This window comes from Peromyscus leucopus, chromosome 9 (assembly GCF_004664715.2).
Source record: "Peromyscus leucopus breed LL Stock chromosome 9, UCI_PerLeu_2.1, whole genome shotgun sequence".
Lineage (NCBI taxonomy): Eukaryota > Metazoa > Chordata > Mammalia > Rodentia > Cricetidae > Peromyscus > Peromyscus leucopus.
Genome location: NC_051070.1, coordinates 104,925,310 through 104,950,033, shown reverse-complemented (window position 1 = coordinate 104,950,033; position 24,724 = coordinate 104,925,310). Strand labels below are relative to the sequence as shown.

General features: G+C 36.3%; 1 protein-coding gene across 3 annotated transcripts in view; it reads left to right on the top strand.

The window, feature by feature from the left end:
* The window catches only part of Wapl (WAPL cohesin release factor), a 67,688-nt gene that overhangs the window by 31,609 nt on the left and 11,355 nt on the right, over positions 1–24,724 (top strand). For 2 of the 3 annotated variants that reach the window (XM_028878319.2, XM_028878318.1), the window contains exons 5-13: positions 7,670–7,765; positions 9,419–9,571; positions 9,831–9,967; positions 10,985–11,096; positions 13,667–13,894; positions 17,982–18,093; positions 18,747–18,844; positions 21,496–21,572; positions 24,311–24,486. In XM_028878319.2, coding sequence (XP_028734152.1) covers positions 7,670–7,765; positions 9,419–9,571; positions 9,831–9,967; positions 10,985–11,096; positions 13,667–13,894; positions 17,982–18,093; positions 18,747–18,844; positions 21,496–21,572; positions 24,311–24,486 — 1,189 coding nt within the window. The remainder of the gene's footprint in view (positions 1–7,669; positions 7,766–9,418; positions 9,572–9,830; positions 9,968–10,984; positions 11,097–13,666; positions 13,895–17,981; positions 18,094–18,746; positions 18,845–21,495; positions 21,573–24,310; positions 24,487–24,724) is intronic. The other variant, XM_028878320.2, reaches the window with a different exon arrangement.

Sequence of the window (24,724 nt, the reverse complement as noted above, 5' to 3'; positions counted from 1 at the left end):
CTAAAGTCCAATATATAACAGAAATACAGTTAATGTTAATATTGTATATCAAAAATTTGCTAAATGAGTAGATTTTAGGTCCTTTTACCACACTGCAAAAAATATTTATGGAAGGGATGGATACATTCTTAACTTGTATTAATCATTTCATTGTTTTCATGTTTATCAAAACATTTTGTATTCCTTAAGGTATAATAATGTATAATAAACTTTTTTAACTTATTAGATGTAGTATGATAGGTTTTGACTTTTCTTTGTATGCCCTAGTTGTTTTAGATTTGGCTAGTGGGAATGGAACCGTTTCGAGCTCTCTTGCTTCTCTTTTATGTAAACCCAACGTCTTTGAGCACTTCTTTGTTTTCTGCACAGTAAAGAGACCGAGATTCATCATATACTTTCCTTTTTTCAGTTAAAGAATTCATTTTTCTTGGGATTCTTAGTTCTTTTTGTACAGCCTAAATACTTAGAATACTTGAGTGCTAACTATGTTCATTGCCTATAGGCCCTGTCATCAGACAGCTAGAAAAAATAAGCTATAAGTTTATATGGATAGCTTTACTTTAAATTTAGCAAAGCAGAATTAAAAAATATATTTATTATTAGTGGGTTGGGGGAGAGGCCATTTACATGCCATAGTACTTGTAAGGAGGTCAGAGGGCAAACCTCTGGAGTTTTTTTATTATGTAATCCAGGGATTGAACTCAGTTTATCAGATGTTTATAGCAAGGGCTTTTACTTGCTGAGCCATTTTGTGAGTCCTGATGTGACAGAATTTTGTATTTGGTTTACTGTTCCATCCTGTGCACAGATAACCACATTATAATGTTATTAATGATAATTACTGGGATAGTAAATAGTGATGCTTGAGCTTTGCAGCTCTTTTTGCTGTTAGTATTTTACTGAGGATGACTGGTCAGAAGCTGGGCATGGTGGCACACACCTGTAATAACTAGCTGGCACTTGGGAAGCTTGATAGAGGAAACTTGCCATAAGTTTGAAGTCAGACTGGGCTACATAGCAGGCATGGTGCCACAGGCCTTTCATCCCAGCGGAAGCAGGGGGATAGATCTCTGTTAGTTCAAGGCTAGCTGGTGTGCAGAACTCTCTAGTTCTCACAATAGAACAATTCTTTAAAAAAAAAATTCTTAATCATCTTTTCCCCCCTTATTTGTATTTAATTTTTGGAGTGTTTTGTTTTGCCATGTTAGTTATCTAAACCAAGGCCTCATACATCCTAGGCAAGCACTCTACCACTGAGCTATACCCGCAGCCCTATGTTAAGTTTTTAAATTTAGTTTTCAACTTAATATTGAGGGATTTTGCTTTGCTATTCACACAACTTAAAAAATTAAGATTGTACATGCACTTGACCTGATTTTGGTGTAATTTATCCGGCCTAAAGTAAATCAGGTCATGAAAACAAGTCGGCAGCAGACCTATTTGCTACTGTCTTGATGGACACGATATTATAGTGCCAAGAAAATTAAGGAAATTACTTTTGATTTTTTTTAAACTTGCTATGGGATTGAACATATTTGAAAGATGTAATGTGGGTAAAGCCTTGTTGTAATATAGTAGTAGTTTTAGTATTTTATTCCCTGAAGAGACTTAAATACTCCCTCCTTTTGTGTGAGTAATTAGGATTCACAGAAAACTAAATTCTCCAAGGAATTTTTATGTAGATTATCTTTCAGATACCATAAGAGAGAAGGGGTGTGAGTGGATTTAGGAAATGTTCTCAGTAGCTGTAGAATGGCCTCAACTTGGATTTGTCTAGTACTTCCTCTGACTCAATGTAGTTGCCATGTTCTTGGTAGGAACACTAGAGGAGATACTGTGTTCTCATTGCTTCAAAACCCTGTTAAGTACACAGCTCTGAAACATGTGAAACGTATACATTCTTCTTGTTGTAAAGACTACGGACTTAAACCCAGTGCCTTATACTTAGTTAGGGCCTTGCATATGCCAGGCAATCCTCTACTTCTGACCTATATATCTCTACCCCTCATGCTGTGTTTTTACATATGATTGCATACCTAGTTTTGTAGAACCTAGAGTTCATGAGGTGCTTTCACTTCTGGGCCAGCACCAGGTTTATTCTAGCCTTCATGCTTTTATATTTTACTTGTCTTTGTCTAGAGTGAGAAATCTAGTGTCATTATCTTTAGTATGCTTGACCATTTATTGGGTCTTAGTATTTGTGGACGGTTTCTTGATCATTTAAGTCATTTTCTCACCTTAATAATACAGACATAGGCTAGCTAGCTAAGAGTTTCCTTTTCTCTACCTTCTCATAAACATTAACTTTCTTTTTAAAAAAAAAATTTTTTTTTTTAGATACTTATTTTATGTTTAAAAGTCTACATGTATGTATGTGCACCCACATGTATGCCTGGTTGCCCAAGGTCAGAAGAATTTGTCAGATTCCCTGGTACTGGAGTTATAGATGGCTGTGAACTGCCATGTGGTTACTGGGAACCAAATCTAGGTCCTCTGCAAATGCACTCAGCTGCTGACCCATCTTCTCCAGCCCTGCATTAACTTTATTAAGTATGTCATCTGTACAGTTTTCACCTTACCAAGAATGTAGGCAGGAGTTGTTATGTTAGGATTGAATGTTGGCTGGAGGTTACATGCTACAGAAAAATGAAAGTGAAGAAAACTGGTTAAAAAAAAACGGTTGAAATATGACTTTAAAAAGTCATTTGCTGGACTTGAGAATTGGCTTGGTTGTTGAGAGCATTCATGCTTTTCCAGAGGACCCAGGTTTGATTCCCCAGGACCCACATGATGGTTCATACCATTCATTTCAGCATCTGACACCCTCTTCTGACCTCTGTAGGCTTCAGACATGCATGTGTTAACATATACATTCATGGATGCAAAACAGTCATACACATGTTAAAAAACAAATGAAAAAGAAAAGACTAAGAGTCATTTTCTGGTTAGGAAAATAAAGGAACTTTAGGAATTAGACTTGAACATAACTGTATTTAAGTAACCTTGGTTAGGTCTTAGTGGTTGATCGTTTGGAAATTCTGGTGCTTTTTTGTTTATGAAATGCTAACCAGTTTCTGATTTCTGGCTACCATTTTCCTACCTCCCTTATTTGTGGCTGTCATACATGTGCTGATTTACAGAGATCATTTCTTCTGCTTGCTCTGCCCACTTTAAATTCAACTTCTACTCACTCCTGTCTGCTTCTGAGGCAATGTTTTTATAATCAGCCAGAATCACCTTCAGTGCTTGGAAGGTGGCATTTTTCCTGGGATGTTGGCCATCTTGTTTTACAACTAAGACTACTTCTGGATCTTTGAAACTAATATAAGATCAGTTGTGGTTTCAATTTTCAAATATTTCTACCACTGCTTTTCAGTGTTTCTTTGTAGTTTAAAACGGGGCCCATCTGGTCCTATCTTTTGTCTGACTTTCTAAGGAACATTTTGGACTTAAATTTTTACTTTCCTTCTGTTACTCAATATGACACTAGATAGTAAGCTTCTGGCATTTGGATTAAAATTTACTTCTCATTATAAATCATGAGTATATACTAATTTGTATTAGAAAGTTGCAATTGTATGAGGCTGCAAGTTTAAAGTTGTATATAGCTTTATATTTTATAAATTCTTTTTTGTTTGCTGAAATTAATTAATTTATATAAGTTCTCGATTTAAAAACAGAATCCTGTAACTGAAGAGATTTTAAAGGACAAGTACTCCCACATCTCACCCAAGAACAAATGTTCCTTCACACGGTGCTTGTTTTAGCAGTTAGAACTCACTTTCCCAAAACAGCTTTTTTTTTGGTCCAGTGTATTTACTGAGTGTTGCTTTTGTCCTATATTTGAGGATTTACCTACCATTTGAGAATTCCGACATCTAGGTGGTAGTGATTTCTAAAAACTAGAAACTGAGATGTTAATGCATGTGAAGCCTGAATAAAAGATAGACTAGCTGGGTGGTGGTGGCGCACGCCTTTAATCCCAGCACTCAGGAGGCAGAGGCATGTGGATCTCTGTGAGTTCGAGGCCAGCCTGGTCTCCAAAGCGAGTTCCAGGAAAGGCGCAAAGCAACACAGAGAAATCCTGTCTCAAAAAACCAATAAAATAAAAGATAGATTAGAGCTGGTGTGATGGTTGGGAATGTTGCAGAGTATAAAGTTAAAAGCTATCCAGGTGTGGTGGCACATGCCTTTAATCCCAGCACTCAGGAGGCAGAGTTCTGAGTTTGAGACCAGCCAGTCCACAGAGTGAGTTCCAGGACAGCCAGGGCTACACAAATCCTGTTTCAAAAGAAAAAAAAAAAAAAAGGAAGAAGTTAAGTCATGACCATCTATTTACAGTTTAGATTGACAATCCAGAGTAGTTTAAAGTGGGTCCTGGTTGACTCTGGATGTGGAAGAAAGTCATCCTGATTGGCTCTTCTTCCTTGTCTCTTTATTCCATGTGTGATCTTCACAGTGCTAGCTGTTTGGGGATACCAGAAGAAAGAAAAAGAATGTCTTTGAACATTTGCTGGACTGTTTTTCCAAACTGGAATTTTAAATAGTTTTAGCATTATCTTTCTTTTATAGAAATAGTGTTTGAATACCAAACTAGGCATTCTCAACTGTTGATCTATATAAGTAATGAAGTAAAAATACTGAGGAAATTTAAAATAATTTTTCTGTATAATCCCTTTTTCTTTAATTTTTTTTAAATGCTACTAAAATACTACTACTCTTAGTTTTCCTTCATTCGAGTGCTTTTTTTTTAGGTGTATATGAGTGGTTTTTTTTGTTTGTTTGTTTTTTGTTTTTTGTTTTTTTTTTTTAAAGTCATTTTGTGCATGCCTGGTGCCCACAGAGGCAGAGGGAGTGCTAGATCCTCTGGAACTGGAGTTACAAATGGCCGTGAGCCACCATGTGGGTTCTGGGAATGGAATACAAGTCCTTTGGAAGAGCAGTAGAGGAGGACGCCTGACATTGATTTGTGGTCTCTACAGGCTTGCACACCAAGGCACACATATATATACTGCACGAAGACGCAAGTTATCCAGAATTTGTTTACAGGTTACACTTGCGTTGCCCACTAAGATTAAAGGTGTAAAGTCACTTGCTATTTTCACATAGTACTTGAGGTTAGTCTGTCTCTTGGTCAGTTGGTCTATCCTTCCTCATTTATTTGAAATATGAGTAGGTTTCTTGGTTCTGGTTTGCTTTAAATTTTAGGTTTTTTTTCATGTTCTTTCCATTCTTAGTGAATGGTATACACAACATTAACATTTTTCCAAAAGTAAAATCTATTTTTAAAAAAGTTAATTTAGTTAAGGGTCACTTCATTTGAGATGTGTTCACACTTCTCACCATTTGTAAGGAACCTTTTATTGCCTTTTATTGTCTGTTTTCCTTTTTATAAAAATCACCTAACTTTTTCTTACTCACTTTCCTTGATAAAAAGTAAAATTTGTTTTTTGTTTGAGGGTTTTTTGTTTTTTTTGTTTGTTTTAATAATAAAAGGGTCTTACTGTGTCCTGGTCTGACCTGGAACTTACTGTGTATCCCCAAATCCTCTGGCTTCAATCTCCTGAGAGCTAATATTATAGGCCTATGCGACCACACCCTACTTATATGGGCTTTCTGTTGTTGGTGTTTTGTTTTTGAGACAGGGTCTTACTAGGTAGACTTGGTTGCCCCGGTTGTTTTTGAGACAGGGTCTTACTAGGTAGACTTGGTTGCCCTGGAGCTTGCTGTCTAGACCATATTGACCTTGACTCAGAGATCTGTCTGTTTTGGCCTCAGATTGTTGGGATTAAAGGGTGGGTATCACCATGCCTGACTTAGAAGAGATTTTTTTTTTGTGCTTTGCTTATTTTGCTTCGTAATATCTCTTGGAAATCACTTAGTATTGGCTAATTCTTCAGAGTAGTAATAATGTAAGAACTTGGCTTTAGATTGCTTTTTTTTACTTTAGTTGCATTCTTTCATATACTGAGTATTTATATTTAAATTACTTCCTTTTAAACCATTTTTTTTAAAATTTATATTTTATGTTTATGGTTGTTTTGCCTGTGTGTATATCTGTGCACTGTAAGCCTAGTTCCCATTGAGGCCAGAAGAAGGCATTGGACTCCTGGAACTGGAGTTGCAGGCTGCTGTGAGCTGCTTTGTAGGTGCTGGGAAATCAAACCTGCGTCTTCAGGAAGAGCAGCCAGTGTGCTCTTTACCCTTGAGCCATCTCTTCATCACCTCCCTACTATTTTGTATATGTAGTTTTTCTTTGACTCCCCAGTGTCTGTTGGCTTTTTGTTTTTCTTCCTCTCTTCTTTCTCTTCTTTTCTTTGCTAGTAAGGCACTATGTCCAGACAGACACAGTTATATATTGCAGCACTTTGAACATTCATTTAGACAGACTTATGCTGATTGGTGGGAATACATTGCTGTGTTCATGAAATCTTTGTGAATAAGTCTGGGTGAAGTATAGCCAGCTTACTGTTTTTGTCTTTACTATAGTCTTATTTAAAACTCATGAATTTGGTCTTGTTAAAATAAAAATCGTGGCATAAAAAGGGTAACACCCTTCTCCCCTACACACACACTTTTGGAAGCCAACTCAATGGAAAATAGCAATATACTCTTATTCCTGAGATTATTACCTAGAGTCAGTACATTCTTAAAAGAAATAGAATGGGGTCTTGGAAAGATGGCTAAGTGGTTAAGAGCACTGACTACTCCTCAGAGGACCTGGGTTCAATTCCCAGCACTCACATGGCACCTCAGAACTGTTTGTAACTCACAGTTGTGGTACCCAGATCTATAAGCAGGCAAAACACCAGTACTTGTAAAATAAACAAAAAAAATTTAAAAAACAAATAAAAATCAGTAGAATGTTTGCATGTTCAAGCACTTTTCTCTGTCTCTGACTTTTTTGCACTGGTGTAAATGGAACCAGGGGCCTTGTGCATGCTAGGCAGGTGCACTACCAGCACAGTTCCAACCCAGGACAGATTTATACCAAAAGCCTGTACTTAGAGCCAGGGCCTTGAGTGTACTTGAGGTCCTAGAGGTTCCTTGAATCAAGGATTTAATAGTTAACAGGCACACAGCTTGTATAGTGGTTGTCTAAGATGAACATGAACAGAGAGCTAGTTTTTAGAATTTATGTTAAATCCACTCTGTGCACATAAGACCCAGAAAATCTGATCAAGTCCTTATGTGAGTTCATAACTTATCTAGATGTGATAATGAATCATTACTTAATGCAAATCTAGTTCATAAGAGTAATGGCAACAGTGGTATTTGGCCATTATTGGGCTAGGATTTTGTACAAATGCTCTTTATTTTGTGTGTGTTGCACTAAAACAGAAAAATTGGGTCACACACATATGCATGGGATAGATGAAACATAAACTAGCTCTCTGTTCTTTATGTTCCTCTTAGACAACTGCTATATAATCTATGTGCTTGTTAGCAGTTTCAAGTGCTTTCTTCTGGTTGATTAGTTGCACAGAAGAGCAGTTGCCAATTCTGTGCTAAATACCAAAGTGATTCTATCTGACTTAGGCTAGCAAAAGCCTCTTTTTTGGTCTAAGATGTATGTTTATGCATTTCAGTTATTCTATATAAATGACACCTTTGTGTAAGGGATACAAAAACGAGATGGAAGCAGTTGATCTTTTTCTCATTTTACTAGTCACCTACAAAAGCTGTATATAATGCCAGGCATTGGAACCATCCAGACTCAGAAGAACTGCCTGGACCACCAGTAGTAAAACCTCAGAATGTCACAGTAAGTAAAACGTTTTATTTTTCCTTTTAAAATAATTTATAAGTTAATCTAGATCGCTACTATCTTAATTTTTATTCTTTCAAGGTTATAATTGAAAAGCTTTGCAAATAAAAACTTTGTAGGAGTTCAAGGCCAACCTGGACTTCATACTGAGACTATTTCAGAAACAAAACAACAACAAAAGACCAAACCAGAGCATTTAACCATGATTCACGTTTCATAGAATTTAGTATTTAGGGTTTAAGAAAAATTATTCCTGATATAAAGTATTTGTACTGATTCTTTGTGTGTGTGGTATTATGTATGTATCTGTGTGGGTGTGTGTGCAGCTGTGTGTGTATGCAATAGAGGACAACTTTCAAGAGTAATTTCGGCTGGAGAGATGGCTCAGCAGTTAAGAGCACTGGCTGCTCTTCTAGAGGACCCAGGTTCAATTCCCAGGACCTACATGGCAGCTAACAACTGTCTGTAATTCCAAGTTCTGACACCCTCACACAAACATACGTGTAGGCAAAACATCAATGGAAAAAAAAAATAGTTTCTTTTCTTCCATCATGTGGGTTCTGGGGCTCAAGCTCAGGTTGTCAGGCTTGCTTGGCAAGTGCCTTTACTTGATCAGCAATCTCACTGGCCCTCTCTGCCTCATTTTGAGAAAGGGTCTCATTGATTTTGGCTGGTTCAGCTCGACTAGTGAGCTTCAAGGATGCACTAATCTTCACCCCCAGCTGCTGATGTGTTGTCTTGCTTTATTGCTGTGCCCGGTTATTTTTTCATTTATTTTTATGTATATATGCTGAGGGTCCAGACTCGGTCCTCATGCTTGCGTGGCAGGCACTTCACCAACTGAGTGTTCGTTCTCCCAGCCTGTTGATCTCAGAACTTATAACAGAGCTAGGCATGATGGTCCATACCTGTAATCACAGCACTTGAAGGCTGAGTAGAGAATCACTTCAAGTTTGGTGCCTCTGTCTTTTCAGTAATTATTTTATTTTTATTTTATGTGTAAGAGTGTTTTAATAGTGAAACTTCGAAAGGAATGAGTTGTTATAACATTAACAAAAATTTGGGGATAGAGTGAAGTCAAGGGCCTCATGCATAGACAACTGCTCATCCTCAGTTCCAAGAATAGAACTATAGTATAGGGTTTTCCCTTAAATTGATTATGATGTCCCTGTCATATATGCTTGTATATGTATATTATTTGTGATGCTGAAACATGCTTTGTTCTTGTTACAACTTATTTTTATCCTTTATTGCTTTAGTTTCCTATGCTTTTATGATTCCTTTGCTGTAGTTTTTCTGAAGCCCTGTCTAACTGCTTATCAATGCTACTCATGCATGCAATTGTGGTTCTTTATTCTCTTAACAGTCCTGGAAGCAAACAAATGATATGAAATGTGACGTTTAAAAAAGCTAAAAGTATTTCTCAAGTGGTTCTTTTGTGTTTGAAACATTTAAATCTTAGTAGTGCATGGAATTTGAATTATCTCTTAGGACCTTTCAGCAGCCTCCCTCTTCTCCCTTAAAAAAAAAAAAACAAAAACAAAAACAAAAACTTCATTTACTTTTTAAAAGCTAAATTTGTCACATAGACAAGATGTTACCTTTTAAAATATTTGCTTAGAACAACTAATTTAATACCTTTATTAATAGGTGAGGCTGTCTTCAAAGGAACCAAATCAAAAAGATGATGGAGTTTTTAAGGCTCCTGCACCACCACTCAAAGTGATAAAAACTGTGACAATACCTACTCAGCCCTACCAAGATATAGTTACTGCACTGAAATGCAGAAAAGAAGACAAAGAAGTAAGCGGCCATATCCAGTTTTACTGCACGTGGATAGATTTCTATGTGTAACATTTAGCCTTTTGTCTTAAACAGATATCACTACACCAATAGCCACATATTTGAACCACAGATGTACTTTGTCCTACTAGTACTAGTGATTTAAAAACATTTTTGTTGACATCTAATGAATGATTGTATAGGCTTTTTATTAAATACAGCGATTTAGATATGCTAGTTCTTAGTTACGAAAGAGGTGGGCTTATTTTTTTCTTGGCAGTTATATACTGTTGTTCAGCACGTGAAGCACTTCAATGATGTGGTGGAATTTGGTGAAAATCAAGAGTTCACCGATGACATTGAATACTTGTTAAGTGGCTTAAAGAGTACTCAGCCTCTAAACACACGTTGCCTTAGGTAAGATCTTAATTTTACATTTTATAATGTTGTGCATGCTCTGTCATTAAAGTTTTTTCAATTAGATGGCTTTAAATTTGTTAGTAAAGCTAATTTAAAAAATTTTGTGTCGATAATCAGTGATACATTAAATGTTTCCTTTTTTCTTTAGTATAGGCTTCAGTTTCCAGATGCTAAAAGAATAAATAGTATACTCAGGAATCTGAGGGTGGTTTTTTTGTTGTTGTTGTTTTTTCGAGACAGCGTTTCTCGTGTAACAGCCCTGGCTGTCCTGGAACTCACTCTGTAGACCAGGCTGGCCTCGAACTCACAGATCCGCCTGCCTTTGCCTCCTCAGTGCTGGGATTAAAGGTGTGCGCAACTATCGCCCAGCGTGAGGGTGGGTTTTTTTTTCCCCCAATTATCTCAAAATTACAGACATCAAGTGATAAATTGATTTGAGCAGAGACATGGGTCATCTTTTACGTAAATGTAATAGAGTGAATACCTAGACCTGGTTGTATTATTTATAGTGAGTTGGAGTATATCCAATCAAATATAACCACTTCTAGTTTTCATATAATAGCAGCATTATGAAAGATAATGATTTTAATGGTTGTAGTGACTTTAGGAATACACTACAGACATCATGCTATTGATTTTTATAAATGTAGTATGTGCCCAGTCACACTCAAAGCCTTGGTACATGTTTGAAAATGATGGTTTACCCATGTTTTTTTTTTTTTTTTTTTTTTTTTTTTTTTTCTCCCGAGACAGGGTTTCTCTGTGTAGCTTTGCGCCTTTCCTGGGACTCACTTGGTAGCCCAGGCTGGCCTCGAACTCACAGAGATCCGCCTGGCTCTGCCTCCCGAGTGCTGGGATTAAACCACTGCCCGGCTACCCATGGTTTTTATCTTTGTGTTGTCAGTACTTTAAGCCTTCTCTGCTTCTTTCTCATTTGCTTGTTTGGAATTATGCAAACTACAGCTAATGTCCTAGCAATTTTTAGCTGTCCTAACATAATCTGTTTCCTTTTAGTGTTATTAGCTTGGCTACTAAATGTGCCATGCCCAGTTTTCGAATGCACCTGAGAGCACATGGGATGGTTGCAATGGTCTTTAAAACCTTGGATGATTCTCAGCACCATCAGGTATTTTTAAGTTTCTGAGGTTGAGAGGTATTACTGAAAAATTGTAGTCTTTGACTATATCAGAAAATACCTTCATTGGATATTCATATAAATGAATTAAAGTTTGAGTTTATTTTATTTGCTTGATGAGTAGAGATGATAACTATACATTTTTGCTTCATAAATCGTGTTTTCTGGAGACATTTTTCTTAAAAGTTTTTGTTATATTTATAATATAAAAGTTTATATGATTAAAATCTTACTTGTCAGCATACTATACTGAATATTTTATAATGTAAGAATTGTTTCCTCTATTTAGAAGAATCTTTAAATATTGTTTGATATTAATGGCATGAAAAGGGTTTTGAAATATGGTCATGATTTTAAAATATTTGGTTCATTGTTGGATCTGGAAAATAGCTGCATTGTGAAAAGGAATAAATAATAAAGGTTACCTAACCAAAGTTAGCTCCAGTGTCATCAAAAGTTAGGGAAAAATAGTCACTACCAAACTTAACAGTAATATATTGAGGTGGCCTTGTGTGAAAGGAAATTACAAATTGAGTGACACAGAATTAATACTGATTCTTCTAAAACCCAAAGTAATGTAGTTAAAGTGTGTAAGCATTCCTCTGTACCCAGGTTGTACTCAGCAAAGAGTAACAAGGACAGAAAGACAAGAAATGCATAGTTTGCTTCATCGCCCAGTTAGACTTCACATAGACTTAAGACCGTCTTTCCTTAGTGGGCCCCTCAGGCTTTTATTGTGGCATCCTAATTTTCAAAAAATGCTTTGTAAAGATTTAATCAAGGGAACTAAAGAGATGGCTCAGTAGTAAAGGATCTGAGTTTGGTTTCCATCCTTGTATTCTTAAGGGCATTTGTCTACCAAAGGCTGACTCAGTTAACATTATTCTAAAACATACCACCTTGAGTATTTTAAGAGCACATTTTGTTAATGCTTTATTAAAAACAGTTACTAGGGGCTAGGAATGTAGCTCAGTTGCTAGCATGCTTGCTTAGCAAGCACGAGGCCCTGGGTCTGATCCTTAGCACTGCATAAACCAGGTATTATACAGGCCTGTAATCCTGGCATTTAGGGAAGGAGAGACAGGAGGACCAAAAGTTCATTATCCTCAACTATATAATGAGTTCAGGGCCTGCCTGGGTTACATGAGATCCTATCAAAAGAATAAAACATGACTGGTGCATGCCTTTAATCCTAGCACTCAGAAGGCAGAGTCAGGCTTCCCTATGTGTTCAAGGCTACCCTGATCTACCTGGTCTACGGAGTGAGTTCCAGGGATACATGGTGAGACCATGTCTCAAAAAACAAAACCAAAAACCCAACAAATTGACAGTTGTCAGGCCCAGTGGTGCTTATGTTTGGCTCCTGCACTCAGGAGGCAAAGGGCAGTGGGTCTCCAGGCTAGCTTGGTCTCCATAGTGAGTTCCAGGCCAACTAGGACTACATAATGAGACTGGATCTTTTTAAAAAAAGAAGTTGCTGGATTACAACATTTTAAAAAGAAATTAATCCAGTTACATTTGTTTCCTATAAAACAGTGTTTTCTTAGCCTGGCGGCGGTGACAATACACACCTCTAATCCCAGAGAGGCAGAGGCAGGCGGATCTCTGCATTCTAGGCCAACCTGGTCTACAGAGTGAGTTCCAGGACAGCCAAGGGTACACAGAGAAACCCTGCCTCAGAAAAAACAAACAAATTACTAGTTTTTGAGTGTTTTGCTTGCTTGTTCTTCTGTGCACCAGGTGTGTGCCTGGTGCTGGCAGAGGCCACAAGTTGGCATTGGATCCCCTAGAACTAGAGTTCCAGATAGTAGTGAGCTACCATATGGGTGCTGGGAATGGAGCCCAGATGCCCAGGGAGAGCAACTAGTGCTTGCTCTTAATTGCTAAGTCATCTCTTCAGCCCCCTAGTTAAATTTATTTCAGTCCCTTGTATACTGATAGAAACTCAGTTGTCTGTACTCTCTACAGAGGGAGAATGTGTTTTGATACAAATTATAAACATTTATGTTACTATTTTTAATCAAAAATTGGCATATCTTTAAGTTGGAAAGAACATTAAAGGTATATTGTAAAACATACTGTATAATACAAACTCCTCATTTAGGAAAAGTTCAAAGAAATAGGTAGTTGACTATATTCTAGTTGAACATTCATTAGAGAAGGATGATGGAGAGGAAAAAAACAACTTTTTTTTCCCCTTTTTCTCTTTTTGGTTTTTTGAGACAGGGTTCCTCTGTGTAACAGTCCTGGCTGGCCTAGAACTAGATTTGTAGTCCAGGCTGGCCTTGAACTCATAGAACCTCCCAAGTTGGATCAAAGGTGTGTGCCACCACTGCCCAGCTGGAAAAAAACAATTTTTAATCAGTGTTTTATTGATCAGATAGATATATTTTCCTAGGATATTTTGGAAGAACAGTGAATCAAGCATTTTTAGGGTCTCCCAACAAAACCAGCAGTAGGAATTTTAAATATTTTAACTTATAAATGTCAGTAGTGTCCTTGTTTTCTAAAGTTGTTAGTAATTGCTTTCATGAATATTTCTCTTTTGGGATCTGTTGAAGAATCTGTCCCTCTGTACAGCTGCTCTCATGTACATATTGAGTAGAGATCGTTTGAACATGGATCTTGATAGGGCCAGCCTAGATCTCATGATTCGACTCTTGGAACTGGAACAAGATGCTTCTTCAGCTAAGCTACTGAATGAAAAAGATATGAACAAGATCAAAGAAAAAATCCGAAGACTCTGTGAAACTGTGCACAATAAGCATCTTGATCTAGAAAATATAACGGTGGGTTGTTTCCTTCTATAACAAATGAAGATTACACTCAGAAGTCTGATTAGTCACAGTGACTATGTGGGTTTTGACAAATCATTTTACCTTTATTAATTAGCCTTGTTTACAGCCTTCGTTGACAGTTTTCTAGTAAGATTTAGCTCTGAACATCATTTCCTGTCCTAGTTAGGGTAACTGTTGCTATGATGAAACACCATGACCAACGCAACTTGGGGAGGAAAGGGTTTATTTCAGCTTACACTTCCAGGTAATAGTCCATCCTGAGGGAAGTCAGGGCAGGAACCTGGAGGCAGGAGCTGCTGCAGAGGCCATGGAGGAATGCTGCTTACTGGCTTGCTTCTTATGGCTTCCTCGTCCTGCTTTCTTAGAGAACCCAGGACTACCACAGTGGACTGGGCCTTCCCCCATCAGTCACTAATTAAGAAAAAGCCAGATCTTTTCTCAATTGAGATTCCCTCCTTTCAGGTAACTCTAGCTTGTGTCAAGTTGATATAACATTAGCGAGCCTACTCCTGAAATCTGTAAACTAGCTCATCTGTATTTGAGCCTTTCCTGGTTTTGGTTTTGCTAGTAAACAGCTGTTTTTCTTGTTACATTTTACTTAAACTTTTGCTTTTCCTTCCTTTCTTCCCTCTGCAGTTAATCTGTTAGCAACTGGGATTTTTATTTTTCTCCATTTCAGAAATCAGGATTTGTAAGCAAGCATTTGCTTATTCTAGACTATCTCAGGGTATCTGGAAGCTAAAAGAAATTCCTAGTCACTTGCCTTTTTTGGAGCAATGTCCCTATTCATTGTAGGATTATGGCAGGTGTTTACCTTTATTCTGAGCACAGTTCCCCCAACAGATGATGATAATCTAATGGTTACAAGGCTAATAAGATAATTGACCCATGGTTTTGAGGAGAGGAGAAAAGATTGTTGTATAACTTGATTTTGTGAGATAAAACTTTTTTCTCTTGCCTGCTTAACTGAGAGGACTGCAACATTTGCCACAAACATTTACAGACGGTTATACTAGTCACAGTAACTGAAGGCTATCACTATTTAATTATACTAGACTTACTAAGGGGTTCATGGATTCTGAAAAAGATAGTAAATGGGAGCAAAGCCAGCCAGCTTTAAGCACATTGTCAGGTTCAAAACTCAAATGTGTTCTCTGCTTTCTAGAACTGGAAAATCACCACAGTCTGTGTAATACCTTTAGGTTGATTTGGAAGTGGGGCAGGGGCAGTATTACACTACATTTAAAACTAGTAATTTTCATTCACTCAGCGTTTTTGCATCTACCTTTTAAAAATAATTATTAAATTTACATTCAAAGTGTAGGTTTCATTGTGGCATTTTCTTCCATTCTTTGTTTTTATTGGGACATCTTTCCCAGTGTTCTCCCCTGTCCAATAACTCAGTTACCACTCTCAGCCAACCACAGAAACACTTGCTTGTCTGTTTATTCCTGCACTGCTGATGATAGCTAAGAAATGGACCTAACCTAGATCTCCAGGAACAGATGAATAAATAAAATGTGGTCTATATATCAATGTGGAATTTTAGTCGTCCATAAAGGAAAGGTTAATTTTTAGTGCTTAAAAATTAAATTGAACCTATAATTTTTATTTGCTGTATAATTGAATAAATATTTCTTTTTTGTTACTCGTATTTAGCATTGGAGTTTGAAATATTTGCTGTTAAATGATAATTTTTTTAAAATGAATTTGACTTCTTTTGTTACTTGTTAGGGTAAGTAACTATCAGCATGAAACATATTGTGACAGTTTATTAAATAATTTATTTATATAGTTAAAGCCAGAGCACGGGACTGTGTTAGGGTGCTTCTCCTTCAATTCATTGTCAGCTGTTGTTAAATATGGTTGTTTCTAAATTGTACAGTAGGCTTAGAAGTTGCTTTGTTTAAAGAATAGCTGCACACATTGGTTTTGTTATATTTGGGTGTGCTTATTTTTGTTGTATGATGTTTTTGTATATTTTAATTTTTTTTTGTTTGTTTTGTTTTGTTGTTTTGAGACAGGGTTTCTATGTGTAACCACTGTCCTGGTTGTCCTGGAGCTCCTTCTCTAGACCAGGCTGTCCTCAAACTCACAGAGATTCACCTGTCTCTGCCTCCTGATTGTTGGTATTAAAGGCGTGCACCACCACTGCCTGGCTATTTTAAAGTTTTTCTATTCTATTTTTTAAATAATAAATTTATAGCCAGGTGTGGTAGTACACAATTTTAATCTCAGCACTCGGGAGGCAGAGGCAGTCAGATCTCTGAGTTCAAAGTGAGCCTGGTCTACAAAGCAGGTTCCAGGACAGCAAAGGCAACACAGAGAAACCCTGTCGCCCAAAAAATAAATAAATAAAAATAAAAAATGCTTAACTTCTTTTGAATATACTTGTTCTGTTGATAAGACATAAAGATAATAATAGTATAGAGTTTTAAACAATGGATAACTCAATGTTAACAGTTAACAGAATAGTCTTATTAGTGATTTTGCTTTAGAGAATTATTTTAGTTTTCAAATAAAAATGCTTAAAATAGGTTGTTTTTGAATGGTAGCTTATGATATGATAAATATAGTCTAAAATACAGAGTTTTTACTAATATAAAATTTTTATAGTCTTAAAGATACAACATTAGGCCTCAGCTTTGCTGTTAAGACTCATGAGGTGATTAATTTGGTAATTAAATTACTCTTTGCAGGACCTAGAATGAGAAATGAACCTAATTCAATAATTTTCTTGTATTGGATTCTAATTCTCTATTTACCCTAGCAAAAATTATTTTTTGTTTTCGAAGAACTTATTAAAATATTTAGATCCTTCTTAATTTTTTAATACTGAGATTCTCATTGGTAAAACTTTTTATTTTGTGTAATGTATATTCAGTTTCAAATGTAATATATACCAAGGTGAAAAATTTCCTTTTTGAAGTGTGTAAGTTCAGATTGTGGTTAGAGGTCAGACAGAAACGTCTTTCCAGTCTTTGCTAATTATTCCCCCAACCGCCCCCCTTTTTTAAATGAGTAGTTCATTGCTACGTTGTAAGGGGTTAGCAGGCTGAATAGTAATTAAATCAGTTCCTCCAACCCTGCTGATTATTTCTTCTCTTAGGCTAAACTGTATTACACCAACAACTAGATTACTCTGTTGGGAAGTGGCTTTAGATCCATAGGCTCTAAATCCATAGGTTCATGAAGAAAAATGCTAACCTAGTTAGTTATAAATGTGGTCTTATTTGTGCACCATCTAGTGGTGGTTCTGGATGTATATTGTTGTGACTACAAGGAATCTTCTTGCTGCTAAAGAATCCTATAGTACAAAGTTCAAGACAACTTTGTAGGAAAATAAAAAGTAATGAGCAGAGAACTTGAAGAAAAAAATGTGGTTCACTGATAAATGCGTGGAAAAATGCTTGTGTTTACTGTATTCAGAAAAACTATAAACCAAAGTGTTATTACTTTGTACCTTCAGGCTGTTTAAATTAATGACCACTGAATTTGAACATTTAGGGCCACTGACATTCCCACACTTGCCTCCTTGAAATGTATCTCACTACATTCTTTTTGGTAGGTTAATCCAATATATTTAATTATAATAAAGAATATATTATTTGATTCAGTAATGCCACATCTGAGCCTCTATATTGGCATTATGTATTATTGAAACTAACAAGAAATAGATTACTTTTAATAAATTTTTTCCATAAAAGCAAGCCATATAGTTGAGGCACAGTTTCTTCAGTATACACTATTCTGATAAAATTAGACGTTAATTCACCTATGAAAGCATTTACTGTTCTGTTTTTGACTTACTACATTTTAATAAAGACAAATTTCTAAAATTAATGTTTCAATGTTTCAGAATTATTCTAGCCAGGGGGTAATGGCACACACCTTTAATCCTAGCATGTGGAAGACATGGGCAGGCAAATCTCTATGAATTCTGGGACAGCCAGAGTTCCATGGAGAAGAAACCCTGTTTTTTTTTTTTTTTTTTTTTTTTTTTTTTTTTTTTTTAAATGAAAAAATGGAAAAAAAATTCTACACCTCAATATTCATTAATGTATTTCTGATTTTTTAGACTGGTCATTTAGCTATGGAGACATTGTTGTCCCTTACTTCCAAACGAGCAGGAGACTGGTTTAAAGAAGAGCTCCGGCTTCTGGGTGGTCTGGATCATATTGTAGATAAAGGTCTGTATACAACACACACACACACACACACACACACACACACACACACACACACACACACACACGTTTAGTTCCAACACTTGGCAGGCCGATCTCTGAGTTTAAGACTAACCTGGTCTACAGAGCTAGTTCTAGGACAGCCAGGGCTACACAGGAGAAACCCTGTCTCATGAAAACAACAACAAAAAGGAGACACAGTGACCAAGGCAACTTATAGAAGAAGTTTATTGAGGGCTTACGGTTTAGAGAGTAAGTCCATGACCATCATGGCAGGGAGCATGGAGGCAGACAGATGTGGTGCCAGAGCAGTAGCTAGAGTTCACATCTTGACATATAAGCACTGAGTTTAGACAAGCAAGGAGAGAGGAACTAACTGGGAATGGCCTGAGTATTTTGAAACCTCAAAGCACATATAGTCCTCCTCTGACAAGCCCAAAGCTCCTAATTCTTCCTAAACAACTGCTGACCAAGCATCCCATAAGTGGAGCCTATGGGAGCCATTCTCATTCAAACCACTGCACTTAGTATTGAGCATAAAGTGATGTTCACATTCCAGCTTCTTCGTAGCATGTGTGTGGGTGACTTTTGGTGTTAGCTAAGGAATAATTATTGAAGTTTTATATACTAACTTTTGTCCATTTCTTTTTGCCTAGTAAAAGAGTGTGTGGATCATTTAAGTAGAGATGAGGATGAAGAAAAACTAGTAGCCTCTTTATGGGGAGCAGAGAGATGTTTACGAGTTTTAGAGAGTGTAAGTATGGGAACTTCATGAGGGAATTATATCTAGTTGTGATTGTATATGCTTGTAACCACCTGATGTTTTTTATACCAGGGAGTTTTATCTTTGTTGCTCTGAAAGGGTTCTTTCACAACCATTTGTCAGTAAGTGAGCATCTTACCATTTTAAGGATGTGTTGTGTTGCTGGACATGGTGATACACGCTGTGCTCCTAAAATTGGGAGACTCGGGAGGAAGGATTATGAGTTAAAGGCCAGCATGAGCTACATAGATAAAAACCTGTCTCAAAACAAAAAGCCTCTATTTGTATATTATTGCTTCAAATGAGAGGTGCATACAGGTTTGTTCATATGTACCTGACTTAATAGTTTTCTTAATACAGAATTCTGTTTCCGGTAAATATACTAACTTGTTTGTAGAAAGCAGCAGACACAGCCTCGTTTTTGTTTTAGTTAATATGCTTTTGTTTATTTAGCTTTTGAGTCAGATAGTAAGCACAACTGAAAGTATTTGACTTCCGAAAATAATACTCTTGGGTGACACTGAGTATCTTTGGTGGTTATGAATGACTTAGCCTAGTTCAATGTAGGCTACAATTTTACTGCCAGTGAATTTTAGAATGTATAATTACTAATTAAGTATTTTGGCTAGGTACTTTTTTTTTTTTTTTTTTAAGATTCATTTATTATGTACACAGAAGAGGGTGCTAGATCTCATTACAGATGGTTGTGAACCACCATGTGGGTGCTGAGAATTGAACTCAGGACCTCTGGAAGAGCAGTCGGTGCTTCTAACCTCTGAGCCATCTCTCTATACCGGCTAAGTACTTTTAAAAACATGGAGGAGCTTTTGGCATATATAAAATTGAAATTGTTCCTTCTTTCTTTTAGGTTGCTGTTAACTAGGTATCACATTATTTATTTAAAAATTTTAAAATGGCTGAGTATGGTGGTGCACAACTTTAATCCCAACACTTGGGAAGCAGAAGGAGGCAGATTTCTGTGAGATTGACCTTTAGGTCAATCTGAGCTTCATAATGAGTTCCAGGATGGCCAAGGCTACGTAGAGAGACCCTGTCTCAAAAAGAAAGAAAGAAAAAAAATATATACATACACTAAATAAATAAAGACATAAAATTTAAAATAAAATATTTGAAATTTATTTTTAATGAATTTTAAAGTATCAAGTTTGTATGTTGGAGATTTTTCTGCTTGTTTCAAAGTACTTGGCAAATAAGCATAGTAAATAAATAGTGATAACTACATTAATTATGAGTAATTATGACAGTGGTGGCTTAATTTTATGATAAATCAGTAGTTTTTAGTTGGGATCTCATTATGTAACTTTAGCAGGATGGCCTTGGACTTAGACAAGCCTGCCTAAATTTAAGGATGTGTGCTGCATTGAGTAGTAGTTCTCTTATTTTAAATATTGACCTTATAGGTCGCACCTATAGGTTGTAAGGGTTAATTCCCTGTGTTAGGGTTTCATAAACTCTGCTGCTCAGCACCCATTTTTGCCCAGTAAATTTTAATGTGAACCTCAATATATTAGCAATATTAAATAGATACATAGTGTGAAAAATTTTAAAATTAAAGCCAAGACAGAATCTTAGACAGCATTTTGTTTTTGTTTGTTTGTGTTTTTGAGACAGGGTCTCTGTATGTAGGTAGTCCTGACTGCCCTAAAACTTGCTATAAAGTACCAGGCTGGCCTCAAACCCACAGAGATCCTCCTGCCTCTGCCTCCTGAGTGCTAGGATTAAAGGTGTGTATCACTATGTCCTTCTATTAAAACAGCAAAAAAGTCAGTCATTCCAACAAATACACAATCCAAAGGTATACCAGTTTGATATAAAGCAAGGAAACCCTTGAAAGATTTTGCTATATTTAAGCAAATGACTGTTCGAGACCAGAAAATCTTATGTATATTGTATTTTGTAGCATAAAGCAGACTTGTTTCTTAGCTCTTTAAGAAACATTTGTTGGTGTGTGGCATGACAACAGGCATGATGCAAAATGTTCGTGTTGTGTGTTAGAACCAAGTGAATTCATGAAAGGAGTGTGAGCATTACTAGAAACACTTTGGATTCATTCTGCATTTGACTTTTGAATTAATTTTTGGTACTTGAGAAATTTTCTATGTTGCCAATCTTTGCAACCCCACAAAATTATTTACAACTCTGTGGGTCACAACTTTGAGTTTAAGAAGTTGTATCCTGGGCTGGAGAGATGACTCAGAAGTTAAGAGCACTAACTGCTCTTCTAGAGGTCCTGAGTTCAATTCCCAGTACCCACATGGTAGCTCACAACCATCTGTAATGAGATCTGGCACCCTCTTCTGCATACATAATAAATAAATAAATCTTTAAAAAAAAAAAAGAAGAAGAAGAAGAAGAAGTTGTATCCTGCCAGGTGGTGGTGGCGCATGCCTTTAATCCCAGCACTCTGGAGGCAGAGGTAGGCGGATCTCTGTGAGTTCAAGGCCAGCCTCGTCTACAAAGCGAGTTCCAGGAAAGGCTCCCAAAAAAAACCCCACGAAGTTGTATCCTTAGATGGCAAGGTCTGTTTAATTTTTGTATTTTAAGGCATCAGGTAAAATGTGCTGTTATTTATAATGAAAATTATGGATTGTCACAGTCATTTTTATATCCTTTCCTTTTAGGTAACAGTGCATAATCCAGAAAATCAAAGCTACTTGATAGCCTATAAAGATTCACAACTCATTATTTCATCAGCTAAGTAAGTTTTAATAAACCGTCTCATTATTTTTTTAAAACTAAGGAAATAAAGTTGTATTCTGTTCCTTCTTAAAATGTATTGTCTGTTGAGATTTGTGAATAAGTACACTGTAGAGCAAAAGTTAGTAGTACAGACTCTTGAGCTTTGGTGAGAATTCAGCTTCTTCATGTTAGCTCTAACCCTGACAAGTCACTGTGTTGTTGCAAGGTCTTTAGGGAAGGCAAGAATTGTGCCTTGCTGCTGCTAGGGTAGTTTTGCAATCAGTAAATATCTTCACATATATCAGATACATTTCTACAATGTATATAATACATGTTTAGATAACAAACGTTTGTTAAAACTTTTTAAGGTATATATACAACGTATGTTAATGTGTTAAGTTCTATTTTTAAGGTCTAGTAGAGCATTGCTTAGTGAATGGTAAATATATTAGTCCTTTTATTTGAAGTGGATTGTAACTCCATTTCTGCCCTTTATTTATATCTCCTTTTCCAGATCTTTGTGTAGTATCTCTCCTTGTCTAGCCTTCATCACAATTAGGCTAATGCTGTCACCTCTGTTTCTGTGTCTCCAGTCCTGGTTCTGTCTTATTACAGCCGCTTCTTCTTGGTATTGCTGTCCTCGTTTTTTGCTATCTCTGCCCTAGTTCTCTGGCCTTTATCTTAGCTGGCATTATGCCACTGGGATTTAACTTTCTCTGGGTCTCTGCTTTGAAAAACTCATCTTAAATTGCAATTCTGTATGACTCTTTATTGTCTTTGTATGAAAGGAACAAATGTTTCAGTGCAAATGGTCCAGCTTATCTGTGTTTTAACCTCTTATTTGGAGAATTTCAGACTTAGAGAAATGTAGACAGAATGGTATGATCAACTCTTATTATTCAGCTTGAATACTATCTAGGCGAGTTCTGTTTCTATCACCTCATCCTTATGTGTTATTTTGAAGCAAATCCAAGTGTTATATCATCTCCATTTCCTGTTTTGTGTTCCTTTGGTGGATTTCATAGGACATTATTATCCTTAATGCATGTAATCCTTCCTTCTCAAGGATTTTCTTCCCAAGTTGTCTGTTTCTGATTCCTTTTTTTCTTTTTTTTTTTTGGGTGGTGGACGGTAGTTGTGGTTGATTGATGGGTTTGTCGTTGTTTTTGATAGCAGTAGGGATTGAACCTGTGGTTTCAGATACACCAGGCAAGTACTCTATCATTCAGTCCAAGTCCCTGCATTTTTTTTAATTAACAAAAGGTATATTTCTGATTTTAAAAGTCCTTTCTTTCTTATACTTCTTAATCCCTGAGAATTGCCTTCATAAGTGTTTAGTGTGACAGTTTCCATCTCTTGCATAGGATTTTCTGGTGAAATGTTTTTAGAAGTGATGATAAAAGTCAGAATTGAAGTTTGGGAAATAGCACTCACCTGGAGCTTTTCAAGAAAACATCATAGATACTCAGTAATACTTAAGACAGTTTAGTTATTTACTAATAACAACAGGGAAATCTGTCAACATCCTCAAACATCAGAAGAATAAATTATTTGGGTTTGACCTTATAAGAACATCTTCTTAACCAAAGAATTGTAGACTATTTAAGAGTTTTATATATAGAATATCCTTATTATATATTAATAAGAAACTAGGAATAGATTAAAAATGCTGTATTTTTCTTTAAGGGTTTTGTGTGGTATGCAGTTCATGAAAAATAAATTGACAGTTTACTTGATCTGTGTCACACTTGGGGGAAAATCTAACGGATTTGAAGGTTTAAAGATGCCTGGGGGGGCTGGAGCAATGACTTAGCAGGTAAAGATTCTTGAGAGTATAGACTTGACCTTTGTTCAGCGCCCAGAACCTGTGCAGAAATCAAGGAGCGCATCAACTCCACAAAGTTTTGTTTTGATTCCTGCATGGGTGATGTGGCACCTTCCGTACCCCCAACCCCAATCATACACACATAGTAATAATAAACATAAAAATTACAGGTAGTCTTCAGAAATAGACTGCATACGTATTCATATGTTTCAAGTCTTGGGAATCATTCATTGGGTATAGCTGCCAGAAGACCTGTTACTTTGAATGATCTACAATTAAAAATAATGATTTGCCTTATTGTATGTCAAGCATTTAATACTCACCTTTACTAGGTGATTTATTTTAAATATGATGCTCTACCTGCTAAGAAAACATTCTCTTCTTTATTTGCTAAATGAAAAACAACTAAGTAAAACTGAAAAGGGCCTGTTATTGTTTCTTAAAGGCTTTTGTATGTGCAGGTGGGGATGCATTGTGATATATTTTGTGTTTGAGATATGTATAACGTATGACAGCTCCTGCAAAGTAACAGGAGTTTGTTTTGTGAGGGGTTTTTTTGGTTGTTGTGGTAGTAGTTTGATTTGAGATGGGATCTCACTCTTTTGTCCCAGCTAGTAAACTCCTGGGCTAAAGCAATCTTCTTGCCTCAGCCTCCTCTGTAGTGGGGACTATGGACATGAACCACCATACTCAGCATGAAGGAATGAACTTTTAACTTTCTTCAGAGAAAATTTAAGGATGATCAAGTTCATCAAACTTTAACAACTAGTGAGATTATCAGGCATCTGTGATACATTTATTAGACATTAAACATTGTAACTTTCAAAACGGAAAAACCACAAAACCAAAAAACCCTGACTGTTTTTATTTAGGCCCTGGTAAATAGAAACTTACTGTATAACTTTTATTATACCATTTTATTTTCTCTCAAGAGCATTACAGCATTGTGAAGAACTGATCCAGCAGTATAACCGTGCTGAGAACAGCATATGCATAGCAGACAGTAGACCTCTGCCTTACCAGAATGTAACTAACCACGTGGGCAAAGCAGTGGAGGACTGCATGCGGGCTATCATTGGGGTATTGCTCAATTTAACTAATGATAATGGTACGTAATATTTTCTTATTAAAAAATTATAGATTGCACATGGGAATAAGCTATTCTGTTTATGATATAATGATTTACAGTATTCCATTACATAATTGACTTACTCCTATAGTCAAAAGCTACTTTTCGGAATTGATTCTTAGAGCTGCCTAGTAAATAAGCCTTGAAATATCAAAACCACATATTTTAGTAAAGGAATAGTTAGTCAATTTAAAATTAATACTTATTTTTGTAGCTG